At 40.5% G+C, this 18,956-nt stretch overlaps 2 protein-coding genes across 4 annotated transcripts in view; one reads left to right on the top strand and one right to left on the bottom strand.

The window, feature by feature from the left end:
• rbpjl (recombination signal binding protein for immunoglobulin kappa J region-like) overlaps nucleotides 1-4,516 on the bottom strand; it is a 41,421-nt gene extending 36,905 nt beyond the window's left edge. Inside the window, exons 1-3 of the mRNA XM_088070756.1 lie at nucleotides 4,390-4,516; nucleotides 3,154-3,238; nucleotides 2,613-2,701 (exon numbers count right to left, since the gene is read on the bottom strand). Of these exons, the coding sequence (XP_087926882.1) occupies nucleotides 2,613-2,701; nucleotides 3,154-3,238; nucleotides 4,390-4,420 (205 nt within the window). The 5' untranslated portion in view covers nucleotides 4,421-4,516. The remainder of the gene's footprint in view (nucleotides 1-2,612; nucleotides 2,702-3,153; nucleotides 3,239-4,389) is intronic.
• The window catches only part of matn4 (matrilin 4), a 38,291-nt gene that overhangs the window by 3,764 nt on the left and 15,571 nt on the right, over nucleotides 1-18,956 (top strand). For all 3 annotated transcript variants that reach the window (XR_015775101.1, XM_042510607.2, XM_042510600.2), the window contains exons 2-4: nucleotides 14,908-15,061; nucleotides 18,209-18,384; nucleotides 18,522-18,680. Coding sequence is in view for 2 of the 3 variants with exons in the window: in XM_042510607.2 (XP_042366541.1) it covers nucleotides 14,980-15,061; nucleotides 18,209-18,384; nucleotides 18,522-18,680 (417 nt within the window). In the remaining variant the exon portion in view is untranslated. The remainder of the gene's footprint in view (nucleotides 1-14,907; nucleotides 15,062-18,208; nucleotides 18,385-18,521; nucleotides 18,681-18,956) is intronic.

The following is an 18,956-nucleotide window of genomic DNA, read 5'->3' as shown; positions in this document are numbered from 1 at the left end:
GAGTCAGTCAGTCATACAGGAAGTCAGGGAGTGAGACAGGCACTGAGACAGGTAGGTAGACAGACAGTGAGACAGGCAGGCAGACAGTAAAACAGTCAGCAGAGAGAGAAACTGCTAACAGTAGCAGAGTCGACATCTGGTTCCAATCTGACGCCGCTAACAAGAAGTGCTGTGTCCTCACGTCAGTGAGACTCCAGCTGTCAATCAAACCACACACACTACTGTCTGTCTGCACCGGCCACTGCCTGTCTGTCTGCACCGGCCACTGCCTGTCTGTCTGCACCGGCCACTGCCTGTCTGTCTGCACACACTACCTGTCTGTCTGCACACACTACCTGTCTGTCTGCACCAGCCACTACCTGTCTGTCTGCACCAGCCACTACCTGTCTGTCTGCACACACACTACCTGTCTGTCTGCACCGGCCACTACCTGTCTGTCTGCACACACACTACCTGTCTGTCTGCACCAGCCACTACCTATCTGTCTGCACCGGCCACTATCTGTCTGTCTGCACACACACTACCTGTCTGTCTGCATTGGCCACTACCTGTCTGTCTGCACACACACTACCTGTCTGTCTGCATTGGCCACTACCTGTCTGTCTGCACACACACTACCTGTCTGTCTGCACCAGCCACTAGCTGTCTGTCTGCACCAGCCACTACCTGTCTGTCTGCACACACACTACCTGTCTGTCTGCACCAGCCACTACCTGTCTGTCTGCACACACACTACCTGTCTGTCTGCACCAGCCACTACCTGTATGTCTGCACCAGCCACAACCTGTCTGTCTGCTAATACACCACCTGTCTGTCTGCACCAACCACTACATGTCTGTCTGTCTCATTGCACACACACACTGTCTTATTGCACACACACACACACACGCACACACTGTCTTGTTGTACACATCCAACTTGTCTGTCTCTCTGTCTCACTGCACACATCCAACCTGTCTGTCTTTCTTTCTCACTGAATACATCCAACCTGTCTGTCTGTCTCATTGCACACACACACTGTCTTGTTGCACACATCCAACTTATCTGTCTTTCTGTCTCACTGGACACATCCAACTTGTCTGTCTTTCCGTCTCACTGGACACATCCAACTTATCTGTCTTTCTGTCTCACTGGACACATCCAACTTGTCTGTCTTTCTGTCTCATCGCACACATCCAACCTGTCTGTCTTTCTGTCTCACTGCATACATCCAACCTGTCTGTGTTTCTTTCTCACTGTCTGTCTCAGGACACACATCCACCTCTGACTGTACAAAACCATTGCACATAACCAAACTGTCTCACTGCACACATTCACCTTTCTCTATCTGTCTTACTGCACACATCAACCCTTTTTGCCTGTCTCACTGTACACATCCAACCTGTCTGTCTGTTTCACTGCACACATCCAACCTGTCTGTCTGTTTCACTGTACACATCCAACCTGTCTGTCTTTGACCTTTCCTCCGTCTCTCTGCCTGTCTGTTGTCTCAGTCTGTCTGAACATGTGGTCTGTACCTGTCTGTCTCTCTAACGTCTGACCTGCAGAGCTGCTGTTCGATATGTTTCATCTCAGTGTGAATTTGGGCTGTCAGTCAAATTATCAGACGAACTTCTGAACACTGAATATGTAACTCAAACTATGTGACCCACTTTCCTCTGCTTTCACTCCGTCTGCCACCTGCTGCTTTAATATTAGTTTTTTTTTGGGGGGGGGGGTTAGAGAAGGGAGGAGAGGGTCGTCTCTAGTCTACAGTAACTCTGAACATCTGATTTCACATGTCAGATGTGTCACAGGAGGAGACAAAAAAAAACATAAATGAAGATAAAAAAACAATGTTTCTCCTGTTTGAGGTTTTGGTCTACAGCAGTTTCTTGTGACCTCTCAGAGGTTCAATGTTTAGGATTTTAGGAGATATACTGAAAGAAAATAGACATGCATACTTTCTTAATATAGAAAGTATGTTTTCTTTTTTACATTTTTGAAGTCTGTCACGCAAGTTTTGGATTTTCATTCACGCTTTGCACCCGTCTGTTTCTACAAACCGGGAGCGTGCCGATCGCCAGCGACTGTATTTAATACGACGACTGTATCTCATAAAGCCCCACATCAAAAATAAGCACCTCCTGCAGGGTGTTCAGTCGCCTCTGACACAGTGAGGAGCAGTTAGGATCTCAAAAAAGGGGTCAAATATCTGTCACCTGTCACCGTTTCTCAACCTCAGGGTCACGACCCCGACAGGAGGTCGTGTGATGGTTATCAGGGTTCAGGAGTCGAATGATTGATAGAATGTGAGAGAAGAGTATAAGATATTATCACAGTGTAGTTTTACACGGAAAGATCATTTAAAATTTGGTTTATAGTTGTGTTTGTGAGCAGATTAAAACTTCTTTGTGTAGACAGAGAAAGACTCATATCCTCTGACCTTTTCTTTTTTTTTTGCGCCATCATCAGGTCAAAATGTTTAACAGTTGTTGCAGACTTAATGATTCCTCCCTGTCAGGCTCAGATGTTTTGTTTCATTTTTCAGAATTTGTTTGTTGTTGATTGATGTCACATTGTTTACAAGTAACTCTGATATCGATAAGATGTCAAACTCATCTCCTACTCACCTTTCCTGCCATCTTCCCTGATGTCTAACTCGTCCATGGCGGTCTGTGCTGACATTAGGAGGGGGCGTTCCTCTGGTCCATCGTCACTGCTGTTTTTAAGAGAACCGTTTACTGTTGGAGATCTTTGTGTGTGACGGAGCTGCACAACAATTCCTGAGCGATGTGGACAAACAAAAAGCAAGCTTGGCAGATATCGTTATGGAGGACTAAAACAATGACTTCAGTGTCCATCAGCAGGGCTGAGAGCTGGATAATTCAGTTCATGCAGCTGTCCACTGAACGTCACGTTGGCTTTGTGTTACAGCTTGATGGTCCGCTGAAATGTTGATATCTGTGTAAACTCATCCTGCGTAAACTAAACAAATCTGTCTCACTGGAGATGATGCATCGTGGATTTAAATGTCTAACAGACCCCAAAAACAGACCACGAGAACTTGAACACGAAGTAAAAACATGAAAAGTTCATTAATGTTCTCTTGTACTGTCAGTATGACAACAGCAACAAAATAAATAACAACAAATAATAAAAACTGTTTCTGACCTGAAGTCAAGCTGCTGGTGACGACCCTCTTGTTCTCGTTGTGGTTTTCTGAGCTGCAGGTTCAGTTTTCGTTCATCCAGATGCTCTGTATCGACACACAGTTAGTTCACAGATTCACGTCACAGCAGGTCAGCTCAGTTACAACATGTCAAACACACACAGTCCGGTCTGCGATACACTCCATCTACAGTAACAGAGGCTTTACTGGAAAACATATTTAAGTGTGTGTGTGTGTGTGTGTGTGTGTGTGTGTGTGTGTGAGTGTGTGTGTGTGTGTGTGTGCACGTATTCATGTTTGCCCTCCATCCCACACCTGTTATCTGACCGCCGTGTATGTGTGTGTGCGTGTGTGTGTGTGTACATTACTGTATCTCTCAGTCTGTGTGGATAAGCAGATAATCACCTGTTGTATGGCTGCAGGTTTCTCACACACACCTTTTCTCTTTGGCAAACATCACAGAGACGAGCTGCTTTTTCTGCAACATTTTTTTATCCAATCAGTCTAAAATTGAACCATGTTATTTTTGTGTTTTCGTTCCTATTGGATTTTCTTTTTTATAACTGAAACTTGTGTGGAGAAAAATTGCAGACAGTACAAATGCAAAAAATATCAACAGCATAAAACTCATAACGCAGCCTGCCAGGCCAGCAGAAAATTGGAAAGAGATTTGGGAAGTTTCACCATCCCCGTTCTCACAAGATCTGTGCATTGCCAGTTTACACGGAGACAGAAAGGAAGAAGCATTTTTTCTCCGCTTTAAGGGCGTGTACACATGCCTCTTTTTTTTTGCCTTCGAAGCTATTGTTTTCTTGCGCAGCAGGCACCTACTTGTCAGGCTACTGAGCACCTTCTGTTCAAGCTAGTGTGCAGGAAAGTTTATTTGTTGCTTGGCAGAAGTCTGCCCCCGACCTATTTGTGTTGACAGAGCCAAATAAATCATTGAATAATCACACAAAACATAACCTGTTATCACCTTTACTGTAAATATATATATTGTAGAACCAGCTGCAGCCTCGTGGCTACGACTGAACCGCAGCCGTGATGATATTCAGTATAACAGCACTCCCTGTCGTGAGATATTGCCTCGATATCTCTGCAACTGAAACCAATTGCTAGTTTTTTGCCCAGAAGTAACTGTTGTTGTTAGTGCAAGTGATTCGGTCTATAGTCCTGCGCATAAACACACATAAAATGGCAAACGCACTTTAGAGCTGCTGGTTGATGGATTTTGTTACCTTTAGGAAAAACTTTAATTCCTGTTTTCATTCTTTATGATAAACCAGCCGGCTGTTGGTGTCGGCCTCCTATAGAACAGACTAATATGAGAGTGGATCAATCTGCTTGTTTAACTATGAGAAAGAAGAAAGAGAATCATTTTAAAACAGAAAACACCATCAGTAATATAATTTAACTTAATCATTTATTTTAAAGACTACAGTGCTGATAAGTTTGTGGCCTCGGGGAAACAAAACATGTTTACCTTCAGCTGCCGTTATCTCTCAGGCTGACGTGTCCTGCAGCGTCTCTACGGTCAGAGGCTGCTAAAAGCATTACACTCTGCTGAAAACAAACAGCAGGACTCGACAGGACGCCTGTGATTCCTATCAGTCACAACGGAGAGAAACAACAAATATCAGTCAGGGAGATCACTCCATAAATACAACACTGAAACACGCTAAAGTTTGACTTCTTTACTGCCAACTGTGACCAGTCGTGTCATTACTGCGTATTCAGAAATTCTGTCAAACAGATTTGTTTTGTTCAGAACTACACGAGACGCCAGAGGAACAGTTTGAAGTCGCATCAGTCAAACTCAGCCGAGCAGCGATGGAGAAACTTAAAAAAAAGATCGATCCAAAGCAAACTGAAAAACAGTCATTTTGACTGAAATATGTCGTTTCTGTGCCTCTGCTCAGCGTGCACACAAGGACACAAACTTTCAAATTTATCATTAACGTGATCAATCTTTTAAGAGCATATGGATTTTTGCAAAATGGGGTTTAATTGTGGGAAAGTCAGAGGAAAAACATTTTCAGTTTGGAGTTTAAATGCAGATAACAGATGAGGTTTTTATTTCGATCTACTCTTTATTTAAGGACGTCTCTACATTTGTGACAGGAGACAAATGGTCTGGTTTAGACCGAATTAAATAATGGTTTCCACAGTTACTGTTATTTAAAAATAGTGACCAGATGATTGAACCTGAAACCACAATTTAATTTATGTAAACAGGACAAATATGCATGCAGCAGAGGGACGCTCCTCTAAGGCTGAAACAATTGAATCTACTTGGTTATTGACAAAATTATTCTGCAAATCCCAGCTAGCAGGGAACATTTCCACAATACTAACAAACATTACTCACAAAATGCAATAAAACATTTTAATCTAATGTTCAAATAAAGTTTTTTTTCCCCCAATAATGCTCCTGTCAGGTTAAAACGTTTTAAGTGTAACTGTTAAGGTGATATTGAGAGGAGACAGATCATAGAATGTTTTTTTTAATAAAATGTTTCCACAATGTTTCATGAGAACAAAAGAGGAACGTTAATAACGAAAATGTTATTGCAGCCTGAGATTACAGAACATTTTTTATGAAAATGTAATTGTAATGTGAAATGTTAACAACAAAAAAAACAATTTTTCTTTTTTAAACATTTTTTGATGTTTATAAATGTTACCCTAAATTTAAGAGGAACGTTCTGGGAACTAAAAGGAAACTTGGCTGCTGAAAACATTACTAAAACATTGCGTTGGTTGCGTTGTACCATTCTCAGAAAGTTTTTAGCTCGCTGAACATGCAGCACGTTCTCATTTCCAAATCATTAAAAACACACCGACGGACAAAGGCACCTTTCGCAGTTTTAGATGTTGTCAGTAACAATATCCTGTACCCTACACTCAATAACAGGAGCTGAAGTCCCCCGCTGTTTGCTTCCATGTATGAATGTTGAACTAAACCACGATGTTTCTTTCTAAACTTGTGCTTTTGTTGCACAAGGAAATAAACATAAATACAAGCTGCTTCACTGACACAAGCTTATTTTGAAAAAGACTGTATGCATCTAACAATGGAAGTGTATTTTCAAAAGACACAAAGCATTTAACAGACGTAAACAGACACGCCGTCTCTGAACGTTAACAACAGAAGCAGGACGATACCCGGCACGTCAGATGTAGACGTGAAAGTCCACTGACCAAGCTGCGATATTGGACAACTTGGGATGACAATGTGTTGCCAGCTTTGATAATTATTGATTATTTTTGCATCAAAAAAAAAAAAAGAAAATTCCTGTAAAAAAATGTGGGATACTAAACTGAACATCTTTAGGATTTGAACTGATATCTGATTATCTGAATTCTATATATCATAACAGGCTTTTATTACTGTTTTGTGGCATATTTTATAAATGCATAAATGAGCTGATTTTTAGCAGAAGAATCGATAATCAAACTGATCCTGAGTTGCAGCTCCTCTAACTCGTGTTTAAGCTGATGAACTGTTACCTCTCACCTAACACAGTTTACTTCCTGTGCTCTGTAATGCGTTCTGCAGAAGCCGCAGAGTGATGTCGGAGTCGGGTCACTGACTGTGGTCTGAGTGGACATCAGGGGCCCAAACACAGGAAGTCTGCAGAATGCATTAACACCTTGTGCTCCGTAGGGGGCAGCAGTAACAGGACACTCAGGACTGACGGTGTTCAGCGTCACGTGATGCTGACGTTTACTCTGCCGAAAGAATTTCCTCTTTGCTTTTTTACTTTTATTAAGAAGCGACTTTCTGTGTTTTGTTCAGAGCAACACTAGAGAACTAAAGGAGGACTGAAGCCTACAGTGTTAAACTTCTGTAGTCTCAGGCTGATGGAGACAGACAGATGTCGTTAAAATGTCCTAAATATGGACCCATAATTTTATTCCATCTTTTGGAAAGCAACTATGTACATTTACTAAACAATGTCCTTACATACCAATTTGAAGTACTTGTACTTTACTTGATTTTTTAAATTTCTGCAACTTTTAAAGATAAGATACAACTTTATTTATCCCGAGGGAAATTGTTACAAACTAGGAAATAGTCCAAATATACAGAGTGCATATATACATAAAATGAAATAAAATAAAATAAATTATCAATAACGCAGGAAAAATGTAAGCAACTCCAGAAGTGTAAAAAGGTTAAAGTGGAGGTGCAAATTTAAAATATACTCACACCAAAAGTACAAACAATTTTGCATAAAATTTGTGACAAATTTCTAAATGCATGGTTATAGACTAAACTATTTAACATTATATAATGTAATTAAATTAAAATGTGCATCCATCAGCTGCAGCTAAAGTACTGATCTCACTTTAATTCATCAGTTATGAAACTTAACACTATAAAAAGAGTCCGTTCTGCCTAACAGGTACTTCTACCGTTGATACTTTAAATACTTTTTAACTGTAATTCTTTTTTTTTTTTTAAGGGAAATTTTGCTGATTTTTAATCAGGTGTGTGTCACTGCAGTTTGGAGTGTGTGCTGATGAAAAGGGTTAAATCTGCTGCCATACAATTTATTTTGCGTTCCTATCAGTGACCTAGGTGAAGACTAGCTTAATATGTTTTTAAGAAAAACATACAAAGACTTTTCCAGTGATTCCACTGTGAGAGTTATACTTTGTTTTTACATTTTCAGCTTCATGGCAGCTGATGATCGTACAGCAGCTGGAAAGTTACAATAAAGCAGATTTTTTTTCCCTGAATCTCTGCAACAAAAATCAGACTGGAGGAAATTTAATGGTTTATTTTTACTGCCTGCACTTGAAAAGACCTTTTAAGAAACAGCCAGTGTTTCATTTGTCGCAGTAATATCACATTCATGCCAACGTCAACAACCGCTGCTCTTTGACTCTGTTTTAACAACCAGCTCCGTAAACTGTACGCTTGTTTAACACTCTGCTCCTGTAAGTGGCATCAAACTGCTCCCTGGTGTGCTGTTACCTGCTTTTCTTCTTTGATTTCATATTTAAAGAACATTTTCTTCCAGATTAAACATCAGTGTTCATCTAATCGTCCTGTAATTTCACGCAGTAGTTGCACAAAAACATTTTTTTAATTTTCTATGAATAAAATGTGCATCACAGTTCACAGAGTTCCTGCAACTTAAGGCAAATTTGATTTAATACTTTTTAAGACTTTTTTAATGCCAAGTCATCAAATACTAATGCCGAGTCAGCGGCCTAACAGAGGCACCCTAAAGTGGTGGTACGAGAACTTTCACCCAGGAGACGTCTGTTTGTGTCTCGTGTGACACCAAAAGTCAGTCAAGTTACTTTAATAACGTTATATGACGTTACTACAAAAGTACTAAATTTAGACCAAACCATGATGGTTTTTTAAATTTTTTTTTAAACCTAACCATGTCATTTTGTTACCTGAACCTAAGGAAATCAACGTTTTAAGTTTATTTTGAAAAACGCTGCATGTAATGTCACGAGCAGAAACTTTTTTTCTGTGAAAACTGAAGTTTATTTTGAAAAGAGAAGATGCATGTGATGAGTGTCATTTGATACTCTGTCCCTAAATGTTTGATGTTACAGCCACTGGCAAAGCATCAATATTTGACGAGTTGGGACTGACGATGTTTTTTTTTAGTAACTAAATTTTAGAAATACAACAAAAAAACCCCACATTAAAACAGCGTATTTTAATTACAGAAAAGGACAATTTTGTAAATTTTTAAATGCACGCACATCCAGATGTTAATAAATTAGATGTCAGTGCTAATTTAATTTAATATTTATGGAAGCACAGTCTACTGTGCAGACTTTTTATTCTCTTAAGGACAATTTTGCCAAAATGTTAATGTAACATAAAACATGATGAATTTAATCTGGTTAAAACTGGGAAATATCTGGGGTTCATTGGCAATTTTGTGTTTCTCACTATGCATGTGAGATTCCCATCATGACGAGTTTAAGAGTAAGGATTCAGTAAATTAATTTGAAAAAAAAAAAACCTAAACAGATACTGATTTTTATGTTGTTGTTGAGATTTTGCAATGAAAAAAATCAGAAAAATACAGTTCATAAAATCATATTTGTTATGTCTGAACATTTTTAAGGTTCCACAGGAACGCTGGTTCTTATTAAAAGTGTGAGGCTGAATAAAGCGTATTCCCAGAGGTGGCGAGAGAGCAGACGCTGTTTTAATTTGTTTAAAGTGTTAATTGAAGGAAATAGGATCTCCACTTCTAAATTTAACAGCTGAGTAAGAAACACACTGTTAACGGACCCACAGTCACCACAAGCAGCGGCCTTCACCACGAGCAGTCAATGAAATGTTTAACAAGAAAATATCGCAGCTCAATGATTCTCTTTGTGGATATTTATAGAACATATGTTGGTCTGTGACCCACACTGAGGGGGAGCCGAGGTGTGTGTGTGTGTGTGTGTGTGTGTGTGTGTGTGTTGCACGTGCTCAGTAGCAGCAGGATGGTAGTACAGATTGTTGTGCGGTGAGCGACCTGTGAGGGAGACAGGAAAGGGGTGTTTGGGGGAATTTGGCTACATACTGCATACTGAGAAGCCTTTGTCCCCAACACACAGACACAGACACAGACACAGACACACACACAGACAGACACACACACACACACACACACACACACACACACACACACACACACACACACACACACAGTCCTAAAAAACTTGGCTCAAAACCAAACTCTTAAATCAGTTGATGCATTAAAAACTCTCCTCTGTGAGTTCAGATAAACTTCAGTGCATCCCTGTTCAGGAGGAAACTGATACAACAATAATCTTGAAGATTTGTATATAAATAAATGTCTTAATAAAAAACAAACAAAAGTTAGTATCTATCACTGAATGAGGTTTTATAGGTGTTATTAACTTGGCATCTATAGCGACATTCCTGGGAAATGTCAGTCAAATTGCAAGAAGAAAATGTTGGCATCTCACTATTCTGCACACCATGAAAGGCCACGTTTCCATGTTTGATATGCATCACATAAAAAGTTTTATAGCTGCAGACCACTTTCAAAACAAAACACAGTTGTAATTCAGTGAATCAGAATTGTTTTTGTGGATTTAAGGCATTAAAAGCAATTGTTTTAGCAGTTTCCCGTTTTTTCACTGCTTTTCTTGCTGCAATTGTGCCCCCAAACTGGACATTTTAAGCCAAAATATACTTTATTTCCCAAACCACAGCCAAGTGGTTTTGTGCCTAAACCTAAGCACATGTTAACTAAAGCACTTTTAAAACATGAAGTTTCATCGTATCCACTTCATAATAATGTGCAAATGTAACGTTCAGTGCAAACATTTTTTTGTGGCCACTGAAAAATTACAAGCAGAAACACAATGAACCAGATACACACACACTCACACACTCTCTCTCTCTCTCTCTCACACACACACACACACACACACACACACACACACACACACACACACACACACACACACACACACACACACTCTCTCTCTCTCACACACACACACACACACACACACACACACACACACACACACACACACACAGAGTCTATGCCATGGTAACTACATCTCACCAGCTGCAGAGCTCATAAAACCAGCTGATAAATTCACCAGCCTGGTTTCCAGCCTTCGTGAGCCAACAAACACACTGAAATTACTGCTTATCACCGTTTGAGCCGCCAAAGAAAAACTTTTCATCATCTGTCTCGTCTTCCCACTCCCTCCCTTCTGTCCTCCCACTCTGCTCACATCTACATTAAACAGGCTGCCTCTGACATCTTTTGGCATGTGAATGTGAGTGTGAGTGTGTGTGAGTGTGTGTGTGTGTGTGTGTGTGTGTGTGTGTGTGTGTGTGTGTGTGAGTGTGAGTGTGTGTGAGTGTGTGTGTGTGTGTGTGTGTGCATTTTTCCCTCTAAGAATTAGTTTTAAACATTGCAGAAAGTGGACTTTGTTTCTAACTTCTGGTCTGTTGGTTGGTCTTACTTTTAGGAATGACAACAACAGAAGTATTTCAAGTCCAACAATCTGTACTGACTTAAAACTTCAGGGTGTTTTTTTCCACATTTATTTAAAAACTTTATGACTCATCGTAGGTGTAAAGCAAGTCAAGTCTACTTCACCATTGTGCTGGTCCTGTACTAACAGTGTGTGTGTTGGTAAGGGTATGTTGTCAGTAGGAACTGGCTCCCTCACGATGCAGCAGGCGCTACAAGAGCTGTTAGTTTTAAATCCACAATTCCTCTGTGAAATCGTGGACTATCAGCTCCCAGAAATCCCTCATATGTGGCCGCTCCCACGTATAAAGGGCTCATCTTTCCATTATGGCTCCATAACACGCCTACGTGGCCTTGGATTGGAGATAATGTCGGCTAGTGCGGTGGCTGCAATAGAAATAAAGCTGCTAATGTTTTGAACATCCATCACCATGGTTACTGGGATGTTATCACCAGAGGAGAAGTCACACAACATCACTCACTGGAAACGCAGTCGTCATGTTTTATCGACATTTCAAAAATATCACTTAAGTTTTGCACAAATCTGTAATGGACACCTTTCTAGCCAAGAGCTCATGCTCTGCAGCAAATCTGGGGACCAAAAAGTCCCCAAAAGTACGCTTCACAGAAAAAGAAAGACTGCTTGACAGGAAGCTATCTCAGCCGACTGACTGTTTCTAACTGATGATTCGAATCTCCGACTTTCAAGCAAACGTGTTCCAGGAGAAACCCAAAATACAAAATGTATGCACCTCAAAATGAGCACAAATGGTCCCATTTAGGAGCGTGGACAATTCATTCTGTCCAGGTCACTGCCAAGATGCAGAAGGCAGGAGCATGAGTAATGCGCTCCAAATGTTTGGCTGACCCTGCGATCGCTGCAGAGATGAAGACATGAAAATCTGTGGATGAGAGAAAGCGGGCAGCGAGCGAGAGCTACGGAGAATGACAACGAGACAAACAGAGACACAAACAGAGAAAAGAGCCTTTGTGCTCGTCGACGTGTTGAGTCATGAGTCAGACCTGATCCAGCAATGACCACAAGCTCTGGCTGCCACTCAGACAGCGATAAACCGCTAAAGGACCCCTCTCTGTGGACCAGAGGCAGGGGGGACTTTCACGGTGCCTGTTTGAATTGACCGTGTGCCCTGAACGTAAACACACGCAGACATTATCATTATCCCCCTGCTGCTGCTGCTGCTGCTGCTGCTGCTGCCGCTGCTGCTGCTGCTGGAGCTGCTGCTGCTGCTGCTGCTGCTGGAGCTGCTGCTGCTGCTGGAGCTGCTGCTGCTGCTGCTGCTGCTGCTGGAGCTGCCGCTGCCGCTGCTGCTGCTGCTGCTGCTGCTGCTGCTGCTGCTGCTGGAGCTGACAGCCTGCAGGGATTCTGACACACACGGCAGATTAGGGACCGGTGTGTTTATCTGCAGCCGCCTATTAGCAGGCGTTACGGTGCACCTTCTCCAGGTGTTTGCAGCCGAGTGTTTTACGACGGGGCAGGACTGGAATGTCCCTCCGCAACACGCCCGTCATCCACATTATAATCATTTTACAAACACACAAAGGACAGGAATTTACAGAGCTGCTGCATCACAGGCGAGCGATTAGAGGGAGCAGAAACAACACTAACTCACCACTGACTGAGGGTCTTAAAGCAGATTTGTGCCGTCATGTCATGCTCAAAGTGAAAAACTTTGAACACAAACTAATAAGAGCAGGTTCAAATATATGGTGTTCTGGAAAATATATGTTCTCCTCATCTTGTCACCTCCAAAAAGTCCTGCAAATTAAGCCTCGGAAACCTGAACAAACTGGCTCCACTTTTTTCAAAACATGGGAGGGCAAGGGGCAATTTAACAATAAATGGCCCAAAAATTTGCAAAAAAATATATGTAAAAAACAAACAAACCTGAAAATAAGCAACAAAAAAAGTTTTTTTAAAAATCTGAGAAAATAACCTCAGGAAAGTTGTAATTATATGTCTGATTTTCTGGACATTTTTCCTGTAATATTCAAATCATTTCGTTTTTTGCAGTTTGCAGAAAATTTCTTGTCAAGCTGCTCATTATGTTCTGTGTTTGTGTTCAGGATGTTTTTGACTGAAATCAAATCAATTTTCTAAGGTTGCACAGGTTTAAATTCTAGTAAAAAGACATCTGAATGCAGCACAAGAAAACTGATGTCTATGAAAGGGTTAAACAATTAAAAACCTCTAGAACAACATGAGTGTTTTTTGACCTGATGCTGCTAAGGTTTGGTGAGGTTCAGGCTGTAGTCGTGGTTAAAAGAAACCACCGTGGACTGTTGGTAGGAAATAGGAGGACCAACATGGTTTCTGGTGTCACGCCTGGTGGTTTGGTGTCTGGAGTTCAGTCGACACATCCATCCATCTCCGCCTCCTTAAATGTTGTGGCTCAACATCAACATCACAATACGCTGTAACAGCAGCAGCACCATAATGACTGCTGCAGCTGGAGGGTGCTGTCAGCTGAACATAAACACATGCTGCCTTTTTTCCATATGCTGAAACAACTGATGCTGTCTGTTTTATTCTCTGGCTTAAGCAGGATTTATATTATGCGGTGAATCAATGCTGCACCGACAGTGGAGGCTCTGTAAAAACCCTACGCCAAAGCCCAATGTGCGCCTCTCCAGAAATGTAGCCTCATGTCACAACAATGCAGAGTCCCTGTTTGTTTTCATAAGATGAAAAGTATTTCCTGTAGTGCAAATGAAGCTTTTGTTTGCTCTTATTTTAGAGAAAAGAAAATATTAACTGCTACGACAAAAAGCCCCCTCAAAAGAGCATTTAAAATCTCACAGGATTATGCTAATAACGTTAGCATGTTGGATTTGTGGGTGAAATGTGTCCAGCAAAAAGTCGGCGGTTCTGTTTGTGAATCTTGTGAGTTATAATGAAGACAATTTGTGAACTTGATTTTAAATTGATGCTATTAAACCATGTTTAACCCTTCAAAACCAGAGCAAATTGGCTTAATTTCTTTCAAAACACTTACAAGAAAATTAACTGAAATTTACCAACCAAAAAAGGTTTAAAAAAAGTATAAGAAACAAAGAAATATATATATAAAATATATAGATCGAATAGTTATTATTATTATTATTATTATATTGATGTTGTTATTAGTGTAATTATAGTTTTCTGAATATTTTCCCATATTTTATTTTTTATTGTTATTAACATTTAATAATTTCTCTCTTTTTCAAAACTAACTTTCAGGTCTTTTTCTTGACACCTTTTCCTGATTTCTTGCAGTTTGTGGGAAATCTCTTAATAAGTTGCTCATTGCATTTTTACTCATGTTTTTCAAGAGAAATCAAACCAATTTGCTTTCAAAGCTTTAAACAATGAAAAAAGCCTTTGAGTGCATCACAAGAAAGCTGATGTCAGGTGGGTCTCTAGTGCTGTTTCTTTTAAAGCTCACTCTAACCCAAACAAACAGACAAAATGCACACTCTGAACTCAAAGATCAAACTTCACATGAACTCGTGGAGCCGCCACACATTAAAAAGCTGTTAAAACAATGATAATTGGTAAACTTGATGTATAATAAAACTAAACTTTTAAGCCACATTTGCTCCATTTTTGACCTTGATATCAGCATCAGTCTGTTCCTTTGCCACATCACTACATTCGAGAAAATCAGCCATAAAGCGGGAATAATTCTGTGTCCATAAACTCAGATGCTTCCATGTTACCATAAATAACCTCTACTGCATTTCTGTCTGCCTCCCTTCCAGCTCACCCACCAGTTTGATCCAGCTCCAGAGTCCAGCTGTGAGCGACCCGTCTGTTAGATCGGTATCATCAGGATGAAGATGAGACAGCCCGGAGCTCTGTGTGGCTTCATTCTGCTCGCCCTGGCCGTCCTCGCCACCGCCAGGCCGAAAGCAGGTCAGTGTGCAGATACTGTGAGGGAAAACGAGAAAAAACAGTAAGACAAAAGAAAGACTGTTTTTATTAACTTCCTCTGAGGTGGAGGACACGTGCCTCCTAAAATGGAAGTGATAAAACTGTCACAAGACAAATGACAACAAAATCACAAAATTTTGGAGAAGGGTCTAGCTGCAGAGCTCCATGCTCAGGCCCACCTCCTCCATCAGACCCTTTTCTGTCCTGAGCTCGGGGAAGGGAGTCTGAAAATGTGTCTTCCTGCCAGAGACGACAACAGGATATGACAGCATGCAGGCTCTCCACCAATAACATAATATTCTGACATAACTGTAGCTTGTAAAGTTAGTTATTGTAACATTAAGCAGCAAATAATATAAAATTAAATGCATGACTTTGCTGACATTCCCAGCTTGCACCGTACATCAATAAGACGGCAGAAAGACGTTTGACTCTTTCGTTGGACAGACATGAAATTCTGGTTGGAGCAAAAAAAAAAAATCAAGCAGACAATATTTTCAATGTCTAACGATGCTAGAAATTAAGTTGTGTGGATGTTGATATTATGATGTTTTACAGACGCAGAATATTTTCCTCTGTATCTCCTGACTGACTCGGTCTTCTGCGTCAAGTTGACGTTGGCATGAGACTTTTGGAAGAATTTCAATTTTAGTTACTTTACAAAACAACATAAAACAAACAACATATCAACATCATCTTTTGTCAGTATCCAACACCAAACTGACGATAGCATTAGACGACCAAGTATCAACACCTACAGATGTTTACAGCCTGGTGCAAAAAAACAAAAAAAAATTTCAGCATTCATGACAGCTATATATATATATATATATATATATATATATAGCCTCAACGTGAAACCACATGTAATAAATCAGCTTATAACAGACCTACAGCAGCGTGGTGGTGATACAATGCATTAAACATGCCGTCAGTAAGCTACTTTATTCATTATCAATAAGCAAGATAAAACAAAACACTGTGCATTTTAATGTTGTGGCATGTAAACGTTATTCATTGATAAGGAAAACTGATAACTGGATTTTCCGCAGTGGGTCTCAGGACTGGAGGTGGGCCCGAGCCTGGAGCTCTACAGCAGGAATATTGAGATTATATAGAATTTTTATTTATTTATTATTTATTTTATTTTGTTTGTCATTTTTAGAAATACTTAGCAACAAAACAGACAAAATCATTTTAAAAGCAACTTTCTTGGGTGCAGATGTCTTATAAAACATCAGCGTACATCACAACAAGTTTTCAGAAACTTAACTTACAAGTTGATAAATGGACCGCTGAGCAGGACTCTTCTCACGAGTGCACGAATCATGACTTTTCATAAAGGCCCTGATGTTTTGGGACATATATCAGACTAGTTTACGTTGTATCTGCAGCTGAAGGCTGACGTGATATATATGTCCAGACAAGGAGCCTGACATATTTAGAAGATGTTAAAAATCGGCCATTGTTCGTGTCTGAAACTGAAGAAAACAATCCCTCATGTCTGCTTTTACTGAGTCTCTTCCACTGTGACTCTCAGCTGAAGCCTTTGTGACAAATTTCCTGGATCTGCATTAATCAAACAATTCCTCCCCGACTCGTAAAGCCACACCGCGAACACAGACTCGCCTCATACCTCATCCATGACTGCTTTGTTTTTGAACTGAGATGATGTTACAACGGGAGTGTGTTCACTTCGATGTTGAAAAGTTAAAGACAAAAGCAGGTGCCTGAGTCATGGAGGAGCGAGTTCAGGTGGTAAATAATGTGAAAGTTACACCGGTGAGCAAAGGTCTGAACCGCTGCTTTATTCCGGAAAAATGTAAAACTGAAAACCACACACACACACACACACACACACACACACACACACACACACACACACACACACACACACACACACACACACACACACACACACACACACCTCAGAAAACAGTGACTCTCAGGCATATAGTGTTGCATGTTAAGTTGTAGACTCGTTGTTCACAAATGAAAGCTGTCACACATTCATTATAAAGACACTTCAGCTGGTGTCTGGTGGATAAATACTCGACTCTGATCGTATTCAGGGTGTCCGTTGAATATCAATGATGGAAATCTGTAAAGTCAGCTAGTGCAAAATGCTGCTGCTCGAATTTTACCTGGAACAGCTCGTAGGACACACATCACTCCAATTCTCGCCTCTATCCGTTGGCTGCCTGTTAATTTTAGAATTGAGTTTAAGATTATTTCAATGACTCTTAAGGCCCAACATGGTTTAACCCTGAGCTATATATCTGAACTTTTGACCTTATATGTTCTTGGTCGCAACCTAAGATCCTCTCGTCTACCCTCATCAGTCCTCCCAAGGTCACGAATAGAGTGCGCCAACCCTTCCTTTTATCTAAGCTCCTAACGTTGTTTTATTTATTGTATTTGTATATTTCTTTGTATATTCTTATGCATTTTGTGAAGCACTCTGTAACTTTGTTTAGATAAGTGCTACACAAAAGCCTATAATTATCACTATTATTATTATTATTATATAAATAGTTCCGGTGAAATGCAAGGAAACTGTAAGAGAAGGAATGGATATGACTAGCAAGCGGGTTACCATGACAGATTTGCACAAAATTTAAGTGATATTTTCGAAATGTCAATAAAACACAATTGTGAGCTGACTGTGTTTCCACTGAGTGATGTTTTGCGACTTCTCCTCTGGCGATAACATCCCAGTAACCATGGCGATGGATGTTTAAAACATCAGCAGCTTTATTTCTATTGCAGCCACCGCACTCAGCGTCATTATTTCCCATCAAAGGCCACATAGGCGTGTTATGGAGCCATGATGGAAAGGAGAGCCTTTATACGTGGGAGCGGCCACGTATGAGGTTTTTCTGGGAGATGTAGTCCACGATTTCACGGAGGAATTGTAGCTCCTGTTGCATCATGAGTTCCTAATGACAAGCACATAGCTACAGCATCATGTGACCTAGAAAAGCCAAAAAAAAGAGTGTTTCCATCGCAGTTTGGGAAATATGGATTTTTGCCTGATATACCACCTCATGCAAGTGCAGAAACTTTTGCTGCAATAAACAGGAGTTTTTTGTAAATTGATGTGTTGCATGTTTTTATTCCTTCTCTCAGGTGCTGAGCAGAAATGTAAGTCTGGTCCGGTGGATCTGGTCTTCCTCATCGACAGCTCCCGCAGCGTCAGGCCACACGAGTTTGAGACCATGAGGAAGTTCATGATTGACATCCTGAACACCCTGGACATCGGACTCAACGCCACCAGAGTGGGAGTGGTTCAGTACTCCAGCCAGGTACCGCAGACGCAGTGCACCCTCATCTACATCTACATCCACATCCATGTTGTTTTCTTTATGTATTCTTTAAAAATGTTGTTCAGTGAAGTTTGATGATGAAGGTGAGGATGATACTTCATTTTATTTGCCTGCAGGTCCGCAGTGAGTTTTCTCTGAAGTCGCACGCCAAGCTTGACGCCATGGTGAAAGGCATCAATCAGATCATCCCCCTCGCCCAGGGGACCATGACCGGACTCGCCATCAGATATGTGATGAACGCAGCTTTCACCGCCGAGGAAGGAGACAGGCCAAAGGTAGTGAAATACAAGATGCCTGTTTTTAATCCAAAGTTTTAGTGCATTTCCTTTTTTTTATGTTTTTAGTTCAGACTGCAGCTGACCACAAACCCACTGGCAGAAATTTGATGAAATATATTTGTTTGGTGAAGTAACTTAGATAAAATGCTTATTTCAGATCTGTCAACATCTTCATGGATATATAAAACAAAAAATAATGTATCATTTGTCTTTGTTTTAGTTTTGTGAGCTAATACAAGAATACATTACTTTAAATACTTTTAAATATAAAAT

The sequence above is a fragment of the Plectropomus leopardus genome, chromosome 2 (assembly GCF_026936395.1).
Source record: "Plectropomus leopardus strain MGB_pleo_1.0 chromosome 2, ASM2693639v1, whole genome shotgun sequence".
NCBI classification, from domain to species: domain Eukaryota; kingdom Metazoa; phylum Chordata; class Actinopteri; order Perciformes; family Serranidae; genus Plectropomus; species Plectropomus leopardus.
This window is presented reverse-complemented; position numbering and strand designations above follow the sequence as displayed.